Source organism: Camelus bactrianus, chromosome 3, assembly GCF_048773025.1.
Source record: "Camelus bactrianus isolate YW-2024 breed Bactrian camel chromosome 3, ASM4877302v1, whole genome shotgun sequence".
Lineage (NCBI taxonomy): Eukaryota > Metazoa > Chordata > Mammalia > Artiodactyla > Camelidae > Camelus > Camelus bactrianus.
This window is the reverse complement of record NC_133541.1, coordinates 56,492,470-56,510,350: the sequence shown is the minus strand read 5'-3', so window position 1 is coordinate 56,510,350 and position 17,881 is coordinate 56,492,470. Positions and strand designations below refer to the sequence as shown.

General features: G+C 40.8%; 3 protein-coding genes across 6 annotated transcripts in view; 1 reads left to right on the top strand and 2 right to left on the bottom strand.

The window, feature by feature from the left end:
• LOC105064324 (uncharacterized) overlaps nucleotides 1–1,946 on the bottom strand; it is a 68,488-nt gene extending 66,542 nt beyond the window's left edge. For both annotated transcript variants that reach the window (XR_012505494.1, XM_045512429.2), the window contains exon 1: nucleotides 1,654–1,946. Coding sequence is in view for 1 of the 2 variants with exons in the window: in XM_045512429.2 (XP_045368385.2) it covers nucleotides 1,654–1,852 (199 nt within the window). In the remaining variant the exon portion in view is untranslated. The remainder of the gene's footprint in view (nucleotides 1–1,653) is intronic.
• Nucleotides 1,947–1,971: 25 nt separating this feature from the next.
• Nucleotides 1,972–3,886, top strand: RPS23 (ribosomal protein S23). The gene is made up of 4 exons (XM_010949226.3): nucleotides 1,972–2,102; nucleotides 2,573–2,732; nucleotides 3,441–3,561; nucleotides 3,690–3,886. The coding sequence occupies exons 1-4, from the start codon at nucleotides 2,099–2,101 to the stop codon at nucleotides 3,834–3,836; spliced, it is 432 nt and encodes a 143-aa protein (XP_010947528.1). The 5' UTR covers nucleotides 1,972–2,098; the 3' UTR covers nucleotides 3,837–3,886.
• A 3,973-nt stretch (nucleotides 3,887–7,859) lies between these two features.
• The window catches only part of ATG10 (autophagy related 10), a 210,416-nt gene continuing 200,394 nt past the window's right edge, over nucleotides 7,860–17,881 (bottom strand). For 2 of the 3 annotated variants that reach the window (XM_074360323.1, XM_074360324.1), the window contains exons 6-7: nucleotides 17,362–17,459; nucleotides 8,041–16,719 (exon numbers count right to left, since the gene is read on the bottom strand). In XM_074360323.1, coding sequence (XP_074216424.1) covers nucleotides 16,620–16,719; nucleotides 17,362–17,459 — 198 coding nt within the window. In that variant the 3' untranslated portion in view covers nucleotides 8,041–16,619. Of the gene's footprint in view, nucleotides 16,720–17,361; nucleotides 17,460–17,881 lie in introns of all 3 variants that reach the window. The other variant, XM_074360322.1, reaches the window with a different exon arrangement.

Genomic DNA, 17,881 nt, shown 5'->3' with positions numbered 1-17,881 from the left:
ACATACCATCTTAAACAAACCCATCCTGACACCACATCCTCCTTTAGATTTGGTCCCTTTTCTCTAAACTTTATACAAAAACTCCTTGCAAAAATGGTCTATAATTGCTGTCTCCACTTCCTTCTCTCCTATATTCTCTTGACTCCAGCCCAATCAGGCTTACATCTTCACCACTCCATGGGATCCCCTCTTGACAAAGTCACCAGTAACCTCCACATGGCCAAACCTAAAAGGTAATTTTCAGTCCTCATCTACTCCTTCTTTCACACTTGCTCACTTCCACTGTCTTCACTTGGCTTTGGTTAGAACATAGCACTGGCCACTCCTTTTCAGTCTATTTTACTTCACCTGCTGCTCTTTCAGTGTGCCCAGGCCTTAGGCCTCCAACCTTTCTCTGTTCTAGCTACAGTCATCCCCTAAATGATCTCACTCAGAGCCGTGGCTTTCAGTGTTATCTATTCACTGATGACTCTCTTGAATTCCATACCCACATATCCAACTACCCACCCCACATCCCTACTTGTATGTCTAACAAGCATCTCAAACTTAACACATCCCTAACAGAACTCTAATTTCCCCTTCTAAACTTCTCCCCTCCCAGTATTTTCCACTCAGTAAATAAAACCACAAACTACCCAATTGCTCAGGTCAAAAATCATAATTAACTCCTCTCTTACACCCTACAGTCCTGAGCAAATCCTGTTGGCTCTACCATCAAACTGTGTATCTGATACAACCACTTTTTACCACCTAGACTGAGATTCTAAGCCATAATTATTTCCCAATTGAACTATCACAACATCCTCCCAACTGGCCTCAAGGATTCGTCTTAGTTTTCTCCTCACAACAGCCAGAGTGAACATATGAAAATATAAATCCTATCTGTTGTTCCCCTGTTCAAAACTTTCCAAAGATTCAACCACAGGAAGAGGAAACAAAGCCTTTACCATGGTGAACAGGCTCTACATGTCCCTGTGTACCTCCCAGACCTCATCTAGTGCCACACTACTCCTCAAGCACTCAGCAGCCCCTCCCCTGACACTTCAGCTCTTGGAAAGCGCCAGCCCATTCTACTTGTTCAGAATCCCTCTTCTTGGAAGCCTTTACCTGCACACTTATCTGAATGGCTCCCTCTGTTTAGGACCTCAGCTCAAATGTAATCTCCACAGAGATATCTTCTAACACAACCCTGTCCAGACTAGTCACCCTCATCCCGAGTCACTATCACCTAACCAACTGTACTTTCTCTATAGCACTTACCAGTAAGTAAAATTACCTTTTTTATTTTTAAATGCACCTATATTTCCTACCTTCTCACAACTAGAATATAAACTTTAGAGCAGAAAACTTCACTCTTAACTGTTGTATCTCCAATTCCTAGAGCCGTGCCCAGCACAGGTAAGACTTTTTTTTTAAGTTTATAAATAAACCAATATCCCAGAAAACTTTCATATCTATTTCATTCTCCAGAGGTTTAAAGAGTTAATTAAATTAATTACCCAAGGTCCCCTAACCAAAACAGCAACTTTAGGGTTTAAGGCCGGGTCTCTCACAAATGCTCGGGTTTTAAAATACTACGTCACCTTGCTTCACTAAACGTTTTTCAATTTACTGTGCTTCTTGTGCGTAAGAGTTAACGCTTCGAAGTCTTACTTTCCAAACTATAACTGCAGGCCCACCTTCCATGACGCTGACGCCGAGGGCCGACCCGCCCGCCCTCCGGCACCACGAAGCCCTCCCTCCGACTCCACGAAGCCCGCCCGGCGGGTCTGCCCAGAGCGCCTGCGCTGGGAGCGGATCTTGTGCAAAGGCTTCCGGGATTGGTAGTCCCGGTTCCTTCCGTCAGCAGCATTCATACAAAAAGAAATAAACCACAGTACAAATTAGATAGCTCTGGATTTCACACAAATTCATTAAGACGAAGATTCTGGAAAGTGGTGCAGCCTTGTCGCTTCCTACCGAGAGGCGCCGGCCAGACCGGGCGCTGAGCAGACAGCCGCACGGGTCCTCGGCTGGGCGGGGCTTGCTCGCGCGCGGTGGCTTGTGGCTCTTTCCTGGACGACTTCTCTCTTTCGCTCAGGCCCGTGGCGCCAGCAGGATGGGTGAGCTGTCCCTGGCCGGGCTGAGGGGGCTGGGGTGGAACTGCGGGGTTTCGGGGACTGGCGGACAGATAGGAGCAGAGCCGTGAGGGAGAGCCATACGGGAGAGCCGTACCGGGGGCCGACGGGAGGGCCAGGGAGCGCCACTGCCGCAGGCACATGGCCCGACGGGAAGGGGCCCGTGCGGCGCAGAGGCCGTGGAGCTGGAGTTACTGAGGGACCGGGAGGGTAGGTGCGGGGGCGACGCTTCTCCTGAGCGTTGGCGCGGGGCTTCGTTCCGTTGGGAAGACGCAGCTATCCGGGCGCTTGTGTCCACGTCTTAGTTTGTTGAAGGGGAACTTGGAGGTTCGGACCCTGGGCTGAGATGTGATGCCAGAGCCTACTGGCCTATAGTCCAGGTGAGGCTAGTGTCTGAGATATTAGAATACGGTTGGGTGTTTTCACTGGGGAACTAAGGTGATTTTGATTTTTAGGCAAGTGTCGCGGTCTTCGTACTGCCAGGAAGCTCCGCAGCCACCGACGAGACCAGAAGTGGCATGATAAACAGTACAAGAAAGCCCATTTGGGCACAGCCCTGAAGGCCAACCCTTTTGGAGGCGCTTCTCATGCAAAGGGAATTGTGCTTGAAAAAGTGTGAGTTAAAGTCCTCTGCTGCTTCTTTCAGTGTTTTAGTGGTTAACTCGAGATAAATGCGCTTAAAGAGGTTTAATGTAAATTCTAGGTCTTTGTGTAGCCACGTTTGCTGGAAAATTGGTAACATGAGGGCTAGGGTTAGATAAGCCCCAAAGGTTTTTCAATTTTTCGCATTAGTTTGGAAGGGATTGGGATGGCGTTGGAGGGGAGAAAGTAACGATAATGAAATAAGGAACATTATGAGACCTTAATATGTGTGGAAACTGTTCTGAGCAGTTTGTACCCATCAAATACTTAATATTTGCAGTCAGATCTTTCCACTTAAGAAAACTAACATAAAGAAGTTTCTTCAGTGATGTTACCCAACGAAGATTGAGCCACGTGAACTTGCCAGTACTCAACTCTTTTTAAGATTTTACAAAATGATAATTTCATGTGGCCCCGTCCAATTTAGTGGCAGTCAGGATTTGAATGCAGGTTTTCTAGCTTTAGTTCTTGGTTCATATTTTACAACTATAAGGAGGCCAGAAGTTTCCCCTATTGTCCTAATTAGTTTCATTATGAGGAAGAACTTGGTTGAAGTTTAGCAATTTAGGAATGGGTTGAAAAGGTAGGAATACTACTATTCAATAAGTTTTATGCTTAATGAATTAAAATGTGCCCCTTTTCAGAAAGCCAGTTGACTCTGTTATGCTGTTTATATTTCAGAGGGGTTGAAGCCAAACAGCCAAATTCTGCCATCAGGAAGTGTGTCAGGGTTCAGCTAATCAAGAATGGCAAAAAAATCACAGCCTTTGTACCCAATGATGGTTGTTTGAATTTTATCGAGGTAAGTGTTTTAGTCTGTTAGCTTCTGTTCCTGGAGTGGTGTCCCCCACCACCACCATTTATAGGATGAGTGGGCATTTTTAGTGATTGCCACTTACACCAGAAGTAAACTGTTGGTTTTTATTCCAGGAAAATGATGAAGTTCTGGTTGCTGGATTTGGTCGTAAAGGACATGCTGTTGGTGACATTCCTGGAGTCCGCTTTAAGGTGGTCAAAGTAGCCAATGTCTCTCTCTTGGCTTTATACAAAGGCAAGAAGGAAAGACCAAGATCATAAGTTTTGATGGTGAAAGCACAATAGTAATAAATTTTCATATGCCAAAAACACATTCTGTGTCTTATTTTTGTTACCATGGAGATGCACTGTATGCTTTACTAATTTTAGGAGATTGGGAAAACAGTTCAGAATTTTTTAAAGTGGGATTGGTAAGTTTTTTCCCTTCTCCATGGAGTAAACAAACTATGGGTTAAATCTGGAATAGCTAAATGTACAGTATTCCTGTGTAGAGGGTCTAAAAACTCAGAGCTTCTAGTGGGTATCATCTTGGGAACGCTGGGCAATGTACATTCTTGGATCCATTTAGGGACCCAGTATGATACATAAGGTGCTCAAGTTGCTCCCTGCTCTGGTGGTTTTCAGTTAGCTCAAGGTCAGGGCCCATGTTTTAAGTATGTATATGATAGCAAAACTTAGGCATTACACAATTAAGTTAATGGACATGTATGCCTGGCAAATTAAGGCAAGAGGAGTAAGGGAGATGAGTTATGGAAAGTTAATCTAGGTGCTTATCTTTGTCCAAAGCTTATCAGTAACCTAGATTTTGACCTTGAGGTTTACTTCAAGGCACACAAAGTAATGGAAGTGACTAGGTAGAAATGGTCCAGATAGTTTGAATAGTTTTGATGATTGAAGCTGGGTGTTGGTTGGGTCCATAGGGGCCCCGTGCCACAAATAGTTGTTTCAAAATTTCCTTAGGGAAAAATGGTAAAAATCAATCTAAAATCTTAAGTTAGTGAGGAGCTGCTTTTGGCAGCATTAATAGGTATGAGTTAATTTGATCAGTCTAATGTTGGGTCATGTTAGAATCTTTGGAAGATAGAACTTTTTGGCTTCCCATCTTCTAGAAGATAAAGACCAGAATTTGATCTTGACATAGGAGACCTTGTGTGTTGTGTGTTCCCTGGCTGCTCCTAAAAGCTGACCTCACTTGCTCAAACCTGCATTCCCCATCCAGCTTTAGGTCCCCCCCTGGCATGTCACCTGCTGTCCTACCTTAAACCACTGATCCCACATTCACACTTGTGCTTATACTTGTCACAAAAAAGGTAGAGACAGATTGGCTCTTTTTTTTCAATTGAAATATATTTGACATTAAGATATACATGTTAACTAGGTACATTTGTATGTGGTAATTAGACATAGTTTGTCTTTCCATCCCAATGCTTCCTGGTGCTTATAGTTGCAGTTACTGATTAAGCCATTCCCAAAGGCTGACCAGATGCTTCCAGATGGTCATAACTGACCCTCCACCTGACCCACCAGAAGAGGCTGCATGGGGACACGTGGTTTCACCCCAGGCTCAGACATGGGGAGGGCAGAGGCCTGAGGATTAAAAGCAGGGACAGGAAACTGCCAGTGGGTGGGGTGGACCTACAGGGTGTGCACGAGGGAGGAGGGTCAGAGACCACATCTTTTCTGGGCATGTCTAGCTCCTGCTGCGAAGGATAAACTTTCCTGGAAGGAGTTAAGGCATCCTGCAATGAAGGCTGGCTTGCACTTGTCTCCTTGGTACACCCAGGATGCCCCCATCCTGTGACAACTGACTGACCCATAAATCTACCACAGACACCTCAGACCCAAAAGTGTTCAAGACTGATTTAAGTTCCCTCAGCCTTCCCACCATCCCAACCCCTACTCCCTCACACTTTGTGACCAGAGCCCCTTCATTTTTGGATCCATCTCAAAGTTCTGCCTGGCGCTGCTATAGAGGAAGAAAAAATGAGGCACTCATCATGGTTGCAAAATTTAAGCAAAATCCCAGCAGCTCTTTTTGGTAGAAGTAGAAAAGTTAATTCTAAAAATTATGGAAAGGCAAAAGGACTACAATAGCCAGTACAATATTGAAAATGAAGAATAAAGGTAGAGGAATCACAAACTGGTTTTAAGATAATTTGTAGCTACAGTAAACAAAATGGTGTATTGGAGGGACAGACACAGATCAATAAAATAGGAAAATAGGAGACTCCATAAATATACAGGTATGGCCAACTGACTTGACATACAAAAGCAGTTCAACGGAAGACAGTTTTTTCAATAAATTGTGTGGACTTCCATTTGCAAAAAAATGGACTTCAATCTAAATTTCACACCTTATACAAAAACTAACTCAAAATGGATAATATATCTGAATATAAAAAGTAAAGCTGTAAAAACTAGAAGAAAACAACATCTTCATGGCAGGGTCAGGTGAAGAATTCTAAGACATCACACTTCAAAGCACATTCCACACACACACAAAGGATAAAGTGGACTTAATCAAAATAAAAATCTTTTGCTCTGTGAGATATCTTGTCAAGAAGATGAAAAAACAGACTACAGACTGGGAGAAAATATTTGCAAATTACATATCCAATAAAAGACTTGTATCCAAAATATATGAAGAACTCCCTAATCTCAAAACTAAGAAAACAATCCTATTACAAAATGGGAGAATTAATAAATACTTCCCTGAAGAGATGACAAGCACGTGAAAAGATGATTAACATCATTAGCCATTAGAAAAATGTAAGTTAAAATCATAAGGAGATGATACCAGTATACACCTACCTAATGACTAAAATTTAAAATACTGACAATACCAAGCACTGGTGAGACTGGAGCAACTAGATTGTTGGTGGGACTAAGAAATGGTACAGTCACTCTGACAAAGTTTGACAGTTCCTTAGAGAGTTAACATATACTTTAGATCCAGCAATTGCACTCCTGGGTAGTTATCATACAAAGATGAAACATCTGCCCACACAAAATCCTGTACACACGTGTTCATGGCAAATTTATTTATGATAGTCAAGAACTAGAGCAACATAAATGTCTTTCAGTGGGCAAACAGGTAAACTGTGGTTACATCTGTAAGTGAAATGCTACTCAGTCATAAAAGACACTTGTTGCAAGCAACAACTTTGATGTTTCTTAGTGGTATGCTAAGCACAAAAAGCCAAACTGAAAAGGTTACATAGGTCCTGTAACATTTCATTTATATAAAATTCTTAAAAAAAATTACAGCAACAGAGAAGAGATGGGTAGTTGCTACGGATGAAGGATGGTAGTCGAACTACAAAAGGGTAGCACCAGGGGGTGTCTTTGTGGTGATGGAGCAGTTCTGTCCTGATTGTGGTAACGTTTACACAAATCAATACTTGTGATGGAATTTCAAAGTGCTGTATACCAAAAAAGAGCATAAAAATTGAAATACAAGTAAATCTGTAGTTTAGTTAATAGTGTTATAAATGCCAATTTACTGGTTTTGAGAATATACTCTGGTTATCAAATATGTTATCATTAAGGCAAGGTTGGGTGAAGTATACAAATGATAGTGTTTTTGCAATTTCTTGTGAGTCTTAAATTACTTGTTGATTAAAAGGTTTAAAAAATTGTGAATGAATAATTAATTTATGTTACATCTTGTATTTGCCTAGCAAACCCCAAACAGATCAGAAATTGTTAGTGTGCAGAAAGAATCTGGAGATCATTGAGTCCTATGGTTCCCAAATCGAGAACATCAGAATCCCTAAGGCATTTGTTAGATTATACAAGTACACCTGATCTTCTGGGAAACCATCTTTATGGTATTTCTGGGAGAAATCTGTCTTTTCAACGAGCTCTAAGGCAGTCTTTATGTAGCCATCCCACTGATGGGGATACTCCTGCTCTTTTCCAGCCACCTCATTTTATAAGCCAGAAGCCCAAAAAAGGTAGCTCTTCAGTATTTTTCAAATAACTTCCCCAAGTAATCAGCACAGCTGAAACCAGGAGTCCATCCTCTAAATTAAACCGTTCCTGTAGGAGATCCACCTCAGAGCAACATAGTAAACACTGCCTTACAGGCAGCTACTTAGCCTGATATTGTATAAATTTATGCTGGGTATTTAATAAGTTTTTGTTTTGCACTTTTTGAAGGGAAGGTATAACATGATTAGTAAATTTTCTGTATGTTTATATGGAAATGTTGAAACATACAAGTTAGTGATGTTCTGCAAAAAACTTTAAACTATATTAGGGAAATACACAATGCCTCAAATATATGGTTTTTTTCCCTTTTATTTTTTGATAGAGCTGAGAGACATGGTTCTAATTTGACAGCTATGCAAATTTGAATGTGTATCTTTGTATATATGTATTTTCTATATTTCATTCCAGGTAAATGTCTGGCGGCAGGATTTGGTTATAATGATCATGCTATAGATAACATTCCTGGAGTCTGTTTCAAGGTTGACAGAGTAGTTAACATTTCTTTATTGGTTTTACACAAAGTCGAGAAAAGAGACCAAGATTATAAATTACCATATTACACCAAAATTTTCACTAACAGCTACTTGTATAATCTTTATTTTAACCTATAAAATCTGTTTAAATGGATCATCCAAATGTTAACTTACATTTCTTATGATATTGTAGTTGGGAGATTGCCTTCATAGGTTGTACTAAGCATTTCTAGTTTCTAGTACAATTTCCATCTGTATTATTTGGAAAAGGTATGGCATGTTTATTAGTGTGTGAGGAAAAGAAGTGGATTTTCAAAGCTTATTGTCATGGTAATGTCACCACAGGAGTTTTAGAGCAAAGTATTAAAACATTCAACAACTGAATGTTTTTAAGTGTAAGTTGTCTCATGGGGAAAATCATTTTTAGAGTGACACATTTGAAGGGACCCAGGAGTGACAACCCATATTTCCAAATATGCACACACACACAGTCGCCACCGCATTCAGACTTTAGTATGTGGTGTGTATCTTCAAAATGATGGAGCTACTCACATACAGCACTTAGAACTCGAGCCAGATGTGATGAACGTCATCATTGCTTCCCAGAGGACCTGAAGCTTTCAAATGGCAACTCTGATGCTAAGGAGTTTCTCCTGTAGGAGGGAGAAGAGGAAATCATGACCCCAGATCACCTCTTCAGACTTTCCAGTCTGAGAAGTGTCAGCTTCCTCCGCAGGTCCTTACTTGTGGTAATAAGTTATTGACATAAATTATCTAATCTATTCATAGTGTAGGAGTTTTTGTTTGTTTGTGTTTGAAGTCTAGCTTTCTAAATCTCATTCACTGTAGTTAATTAGAAGTAGAACAAGGGGTCATGTTACTTGGTTGGGTTAAAAGGGTAGGACATGCTGAGCATACCCACATTTTCAAATAAGTCTAGATGTGGATAAATATATTATACTGCTTTCTTACCTCTTACAACCAGCAAATGTTTAAATCTGAACAATAGTGGGCAGAGTGAGCCACATTTTAAATAACTTTTTATGTCAATCACAGCTGAGAACAGTGGAGGGAAATGTTACTTGTTGAAACAGGTTTTGTCTATTAATACCTGTTTTGGAAACAATGACATGAAATAGATTGTTTTGTCATATCTTTTCCCCCAACAGCTTTGAGCATTTATTTATCTGGTTTATGAGAAGACATATATATTTTTTCTATGTAGCTTGACAGCTTCAGGTACTCTGTTTTTGTGTGTGTTTGCAGATACGTTGGACCACTTTGCCCCTCCTTCAGTTCTTGATATATTCCAAGTATTTTCTTAAAATTTCAGTGCTAGTATATGCAATAGTTGACTTCCGTTCACTCTGTATTTTACACATTTTCTTCTGTTTATAATTAGGTAGTTTTTTCCCTGTCACCATATCCCTCTTCCTCCTGCCCATGACATAACATAGCGGGATAGCGGGGTGTGTGTGTGTGTGTGTGTGTGTGTGTGTGTGTGTGTGTGTGTGTCCTCCTGAAACTATGTAGAATTTTCTGATTTTTCTGTAAGCATACACACACATACACACATATTTTTCTGAAAAGGGGGTCTATACATTTTTCAGATTTTTGAAGGAGTTTCTGCCTAAGAAACAAGCTACTGTTTAAATTTGTACAACAGTGAGCAGATTTAGTCACATATTACATAATTACTCAATTTAATCACACCTGAGAATGGTCGTGAGACGTTGCCTGTGGTTTGACAGCATCTATGAAATGTCCTCAGCGTGGTGAGGATCTGCGGATGGGTAATCCAGGCTGCAGAACCTGCAACTAGCACATTTCACGTTCTGCTTTGATGGCACCAGCTGACCCAATAACAGAACAGGGGGCCATTTTAGAGAAAAGTTCCCCAATATCACTGGCAAATGCAGAATAAGAAAGACGTTACAAACCCCACACTCAGAAGTAAAAGCAGAGGGCAAATCCCAAAGATACTTTAACACCTAAGTTTGGAGTAAAACTTAACAGAAAAGATCAAATAAAAAATGTTCAGCGTGCACCTGTAAAAACAAATGACATAATGTCTGTGTTTAAAAAAAATCTGAGCAAATATAAAGTAAAAAACAAGGGTTAAATGAAGCAAATGTGGCAAAAATCCTGGTAGTTGCTGATTCCGACTTATAGGTATGTGAAGGTTCATTGTACAATCTTCTTTACTTGTGAGTCTGTATGAAATTTCCCATAATAATTTTTTTAAATCATACAAATCCTTATCGTTTAACTGCCATACTCTCTGGCTGTACAAACCAGTACATAGACAGTCAGCTCGCATGGGGCAAAATGAAGATGTGGGGTAATCAAGTGTACAACAGAGAGGCTACAAACTAACCCTGGTCACACTGAGAAATATATACCACATTGGGAAGAAACAAAAATGAGAAGCCATGCAAATTGTAGCAAGACCAGAGGAGAAAATGATCAATAATAAAAGCACAGTAAAATAAAATTATTTTCAAAGATTTTAGGAAATGGTAGCACACAGACTGCTTTGGGGAATGCAAACTGGGATAGCCTTATTGGTGAATAACTGAGCAGCATGAATCAAAAATCTCAAGACATTCCATATCCTTTGACCTGTTTATTCCCTTAGTGAGGGTGTAACCCAAAGAAACAGGATGTAACTATTTCTGCACACATATCTTACTGCATTACATTTGGAAAGTTCTCTGAGGGAAGGGCTTTGTCTGTCCTACTGAACAGTATATCCTCAGCACAGGTCTTGAACATTCAGGAAGTAAGTGCCCAATGAATGCATGTTAAATAAACAGTGAAGAATTAGAAACAACCTAAAAGCCCTAAAACTATTTGGTACGTTTTGATATAAAAGAAATAATAGCCATGCTCAGCCCTGAAGATCTGGCGTACATACGTAAATACCAACACACCAAAGGCTGTAGATTTATTGAACTATGATTTCTTGTTAGCCTATCACAGCATACTTTGTTTAACTTCTGCCTAACAGTGATTTCTAGTTATTTGAAAAACTTCAAGGTAATCCAAGAAATCACCACCTAGCCAGAGGCTTTATTTATTCTAATGTGAACTTTATCTGAACGTTGGAATACATTGCGTTTCCAGTTCATTTTTAACCTAATTTACCAAATGGGACTTGGTGACCTCTAAGATCACTTTAAGTTCTAACAGTCTAGAATTCAGAGTATTTGTAATAGGGCTCTTTTACCACTAGGTGTCAATATTGACAACACAAAAAAAATTAAAGCAAGGGCTTGACATTACAGAACTGCTTTAAAGAACACTATCAAATTTAAGAATAAAATGTGAAATCACTTTTACAGACAAGCCCTACAGAAATCCAGAGGGAGAGCTGTGAGAACATATGTGCATATCGAAGTAGCCCAGTGCCATGGGCACGATAATAGTTAAGTACTTCCTATACCTTCTAGAACAACCTTTAGCAACTTACTGGTCAGCAGCATGAGAAGAGAATCAGAGATTCTTAGAATTGCAAGGGAGCTTATTTGTCCATTAGTTTTTAAATCTCTGACTGCTCTCTGGAGTTAGAAATACACTTACATCATATTTAAATCTCTGACTGCTCCCTGGAGTTAGAAATACACTTACATCACAACCTAGCACATGCGCACATACACACATCATAATACAGATTTTCTATGCATGTACTTGAAATTAAAGTTTCACAAAACAATAATACCTTCACTACGTGCATTGCACTCCTTTCTATGTATCTCTGAAATAACAGAAAACATATATTGGTCTCTGCCCCAGGTTCCTGGCACAGAACTCCTAAAACCCTTGAAATTTCCTTAGTGATGAGATTATGAGGAGCATCTTTTGTTCCAATATTTGGTCTTTGATCCCAGTTCCTAACAGAGAGCCCCTAAATGCCTCAGAATTTCCTGGGTGATAGTTTTGTTCTAACGAGGTGACTCTGGGCGGGCTCCTGAATAGCTTCAGGATGGGGGCTGGTCACCAGAAAGACCAAGCTCTGGATCAGAAGCTTGGAACTTTCAGCCCCATCCCTCATCACTGGGGAAGGGGAGCAGGGCTAGAATTGGAGTTAATGATTGATCATTTCTACATGATGAAGCCTCCATAAAAATTCCAAAAGTATGTGGTTCAGAGAGCTTCCAGACTGGTGAACACATCTACATTCCAGGAGGGTGGTGCACCCCACTTCCTTGGGGACAGAAGTTCTTGCACTTGGGACCCTCCTGGACCCTGCCCTATGTAGCTCTTTATCCATATCCTTGATCATATCCTTTGTTATATAACAAACTGGTAAGCATAAGTAAGTGTTTCCCTGAGTACTATGAACCATTCTAGCAAATTACTGAACCCAAGGTGGGGTTCATGGGAACCCCAATTTATGGCTGGTCAGTTAAAAATATAGGTGACAACCTTGGACTTGCAACTCGTATCTTAAATGGGGCAGTCTTATGGATCTGATGCTAAAACTCCAAGTAGATAGTGTGAGAACTGAACTTAATTGTAGAACACCCAGCAGGTGTTGCAGACTTGTCTGATATATGGAAAACCCACAGCACTTAGTGTCAGACGTGTGGTGAGTATGACAGTATTGTGAGAGTAAAGGAGAAACAAATGGGATTTTTCCCCAAACACATTCTATTTCATTAAAAAAGATAAATACTGGTCATAAACCAATAAATTGATTTTACTTGAATTAATATCCCTTCTTCCACTTAATATACAGGAAACAGAGGCTCAGAGAGGTGCAGTGACTCACCCCATGTAACACAGTAAACTGGGACTCAGGCTTTTCAGACACTGGCAGGTTTTGCTTTGGAAGGCCCTAGGCAAGAATAAAAAATTGTCCTTGGCCTACTCCCAGCCCTTTCTGCACTCCTGTACCTTCTAAAGCATGAGGGCCAGTATCTGTTGGTGAAAAAACCAAGAAAGTGTCTGTGATTAGTCACTTTAAAGATACAAGTTCTTTCTAAAATGCAAATGTGATCACTCTAACCGCTCTACTTGAATTCCCTCAGCGGCTCTTTGTGGTTTTCAGGCCAAATACTAATCCTCAGTGTAGCAATAAATGCTCCCCAGACCTGGCTCCAGTCCTGATAGCCAGCCTCACTCTTTACCACTTCCCCATACACACCTTCAAGGTATCTGCTCCTTTCCTGACCTGGCTAAATCCTAAGAGTTTCACTCCTTTCACATTCCTCTTCTGTGAACTTTCCCTGTTGCTTGCCTTCCAAACCTCTGCCATAGCACACATCCCACCGTCCCTGCATCTTCTTGTCCATCTTCTCCACTGGACCTGGGCATCCTTATGAGCCTGAGTCAGGTCTCTCTGTTTGCTGCCACTGCCACCAAGCCTAGAGCTCAGAAAAAGGGGGAACTCAATAAGTATCCACTGAAGTGAATATGTGCATATTCTTATTTTCAAATTTTAATCCTAAAAAAAATCCAACTCACTGCAATATCAGCTCTCCTGAATTATGTAAGAGCTGTTATTGACAATACAGATCTCCATTGCCTAATATCTTGAGAATATGAATAAAAACTGTATTTTGGGAGAAATGGATGCAAAAACCCACTACTGACTTTTTTTTCCTATTTCATTTTTTTTGGAGGGGGAGAGTAGCTTCATTTTTTAACCTCCAGCTTGTAAGCTAGCCTCTGGCCTTTCCAGTCACTCAACGAACTGGTTCACCCACCCACTCCGGTCCCCAGACCAAGAAGCTTCCATGGATGACTTACAAGGGGCAGACAGCGACTCTTCCATGCATGCCACCTTACAACATACCCTCCAAAAAGTGGGTCAGTAATTTATTTACTATCCATCAAATCCAGAGTGAAAAGGAGACAATTAAATGCTACTCTGCCTAAGTACAGTGATTATGAAGGAAGAGGTTCACCAGGAGGGGCTGTGGGAATCAGAGATGGCTTTGTAAAAGAGTGAGTCATGTAGACCAGGTAGAAACTTGGGGAGAGAGATGAGGAAGGAAGCATTTCCAGGTGGAAACCAGCCTGAGCAACAGTCAGATGGTCAGAGGAGGCTGTGGGCAGAAAAGACCTCAGGCCCACTCGCCTGGGGTGGAATCGGGCCTGAACTGAGGTGGGAGGGAGTAGGTACGCTCTGTCACAGGAGCAGGGCCGATTGTCCACTCTCCCCCAACTCCACACAGCACTGTTAGTTATGAAGTGCATTCAGACTCACATACAATTTTGATGTCTATGCCTTTGTAGGGTGAGTGGGGTTGATATTAGGAACTTTTAAAAACAGAAGTGATAACAGACTAAAAGACATAAAGAAAATTAGACAAAGCTAGAGGCAAACCAGCCTCATAGTCTAGCTCTCTAGACTTCTCCCTATTTCACAGAGCCAAGAATCGGGGTGGGCCTCATGAGTCACATGGCTGAACCTCCTCACTGTGCAGGCATGGAAACAGAGAACCAAAGAGGTGAAGCTGTTTTTCCAAAGTCACACAAGAGCAGAGTTTAGAAGACTGGCTGGTAGCAGCTTTAACCAGCTTTGTTTCTGACCGAAGGGGCTTCGCATTGTATTAGCAGGAGAGGAAACCCTGAGGAAAGATCCTCATGTTACAGAGAAAGAACTGTTACTTTGACAAAACAAAATATTTTCTAATGTCTTATGACTGTTGGGAAAACAGTCTGTTATATAACTGCAGTCTTAAAAAATGGAAATTTTTATCAACCAAAAATTAAATTTTTTAAGTGAAAAAATTCTCAAAAGGAATAGAGCTGTTTGAGGAGAGAGATCTATCTGGGGAGGGAGCTCTTCAGAACTTTTTCTGCCGCTGATGAATTTTTAGGTCTTTAGCAATCAGAAAAAACCTTTTTCTTAACTTAAAAACAAAGTTCTATCATTTTGCGCCACTACACACTGGCCCCAAAATAACAGGATTCTATCATTTCAAAATCTGTAAGCGAAGGATAACTAATATTTCCAGATGAGTACATCATCCAGATAATACATTATTACATTTTTTTTTTATCCCGGAAATGACATGGCTTGAGAAATGACTTGCTCAGAAATCTGTGTTTACATTAGAGGAGTGGGGGGAAAAAATCCCTTGCTGAAGTTGAAAAGATGTTAAGTGGTAAATACCAAAATGCCCAGCAAGCATGTAGGGAGTCTCTCATCCCAGCATGAATACGTGCAGCTCAGCGTTTTAAAATTTACTTTTAGCTTTTCTAGCAGTTTCAATTAACCCTTTCTCTACTTGTGCTCTCTGTGTGAGAGTTTAGCCCGTAATCCAGACACTGGCAGGGCTGTCACAGACGTCTGCAATTTGCCCGCAGATAATCCTCTCATCCTCACTGCTTCCCCCAAGTGGGCCGCCTCACGAGCAAACACCTCTTAGACTTTCTTACTATTTAGAGTCTGGGGGCGATGCCCAGACAACGTTAGGAAGTTAGGTCCAGCTTGCCAGAGCTGTGCACAGAACTGGAAAAGGCCTGTTGGGAGATGAAAACAATACACATAAATGCAGCTCGAAGGGTTTATCCAGACCAGAGCTTCTGTGAGAACATAAGCATCAGAATCACCCCAGAGAGGCTGTTTCGGCCCAGTGTCTGAATTTTAAGAGTCTCACGGGACTCTAAGGTACATCCCTCACTGACAGACACTAATCCAGATGCTCTAAAGAGGCAACTACATTTTTCTCTTAGTTTCAGACCCTAGCAAGTTAAAATGAAAAGCAAGCAACTCTAAACTGAAAATTCTTCCTATTAGATTCACCTTAATACCTTACTGGCTGTTAAACTTACTGGCTACTGACAGAATGAGCAACTAATAATCAAATACAAGAAAGTGAGCATTTAATGAATATTTGTATAATACTTTACGATATTTTCTCTCGCACTAAGCATCTCATGTGCTTCTCACAGCAACACTATGAGATAGCTTCTTATTCTCATATTAAAGACGAAAAGCACGAGTCTCAGGCATGAAAGAATGACCTGGAGATGCCCTGATGACGTCAGTATTTCTATGACCCAGTTAAATTCATTTTTGCTATTTATAGTGATTTGTGTCTTTCCAGTGTTTCTTCTAAACATGCAGCGTATCAGCTGCTGCAGACATTTGCTTCCAAGGGCAACCATCCATGTCAAAACGTCGGTGAGCTGAAATCTTGCACAATATTGATCCTGTTAAAACCAGGGCTGGCCACGTAAACTTTCAACATTCTTCTAAGCTCTTTGGCTCAATAAAAGAATCAGAAGAACAAGAATAAACCAAAAGCCAAGAGAATAAAAGAAGGTTAACTGAGCAGTAAAGACTTGTTTCAAGAACATCAATTCTAAAATAAAACTGCCCAGGCCTGTAGTTGGGTGAGGATTATTGTAGCAAAATCAAATGCTTCCTAAATAATTAGCAGCTGGTTGGTTGGAAAACTAAACAAAGAAGTCAGTGTCCAGCCTGCTAAAGATGAAAGCAGACTTAATACATGGCGGGGCCAGCAGGGATGACACCTCTAAGTGCAGCAGAGACACCTGGATCTTTGTGACAGCAACACATGCAGCACAGGCTTCTCTTTTCACCTTGTCCACTGACATTTCATTCATCCTGAGAGGCTGCTCCGGCATAACTAAGAGGCACATTCAGCCCAACAGCTGGCCCTACGATGCTCAGCCATGATGTGATGTAGTTGACGTTCCTGGGAAACAAATAAACACAGTTTCAGTTGTAGTTGGAGGAGAGTAGAAAGTCAGTTACTAGCAATCGGAGAAATGAGGCTTTCCTCCAAGACGTGTGCCCACCACCTGGGATCCCACCATTTCCGAATGCCAGCCCACTGCTTGATGGGGACTCGAGGACCAAAGTGACTGACAATCCTTCACTAAAGTTGTTGAAGGGAAGGTCCAGGCTCTGGGCTCCTGAATTCCATTGATGATTTTAATGTGACACAACTTACAGCATTTGCTAAGGTAGTAGAGTGCAGTGGTTAAGCATATGGCTCTGAGGCAAAATGGCCTGGGTTCAAATCCTAGTTCTACCGCTTAACTAGCTGTGTGACCTTGGCCAAGTCATTTAAACCCTCTGTGCTTTAGCATCCTTTTCTGTATATCAGGTAAAATAATGGTACTTAGCTCACAGGGGTATTATAAAAATCCAGTGCATTAATATAGCCGAAATACTTAGACCAGTGCCTAGCACACCATAAAAAATCAATAAGTGTTAGCTATTATTATTATTACAAAGAATATTTCTTTTTTAGCTTAGCTTTTAGAATCACATAAAAAGATTTACACTTTTAAAATAAGAGTGAAAGCCAATATATCTTGATGGTGTTTCTTACCTATTGATTTTTCGAGAATTCTTTACCACAGGAGTCATGAATTCATTTGTCTTGCAGGGATGAAGTACAAAAAAGGGTTGTCCAAGTATCGGATGCTCCTGTAACGATCAGAGTTGGCCCAGGATTGCCAGCATGAGTTTACTTTGAAAAAATTAAAATACTTAATATGTTTTTACTCCTTTAAAATAAAGGTCTGTTTTCAATTTTAAGGTATTAAATTAAGATACAGCTAGATTCCTATTTTGGAATAAAATTAATAACCCAAACATGAGAAGTTGGTGAGAAGAAACTATTTATTGATAAAGTAGTGCAGTCAGGTGTAGTACGGCGCTCAATACACATTGCAGATACATCTGATCAGTCCCTTGAACGCTCCTTTAGCTAGTACTTCCTTTGGCCTATAATTATTCTTCAGTTTTTCCTCCAGGATGTCTATGAAATTCAGGAGCCTGACCATCTGAACAAAGTATCCCACTCTCCTCTTTGTCAATGGCAAGGGGACCAAAATCACTCACATACC

Coding starts and splice junctions, on each gene's coding strand:
- RPS23 (XM_010949226.3), top strand. Junction 2,733..3,440: donor GGAATTGTGCTTGAAAAAGT/GTGAGTTAAAGT, acceptor TTTATATTTCAG/AGGGGTTGAAGCCAAACAGC. Junction 3,562..3,689: donor GTTGTTTGAATTTTATCGAG/GTAAGTGTTTTA, acceptor TTTTTATTCCAG/GAAAATGATGAAGTTCTGGT.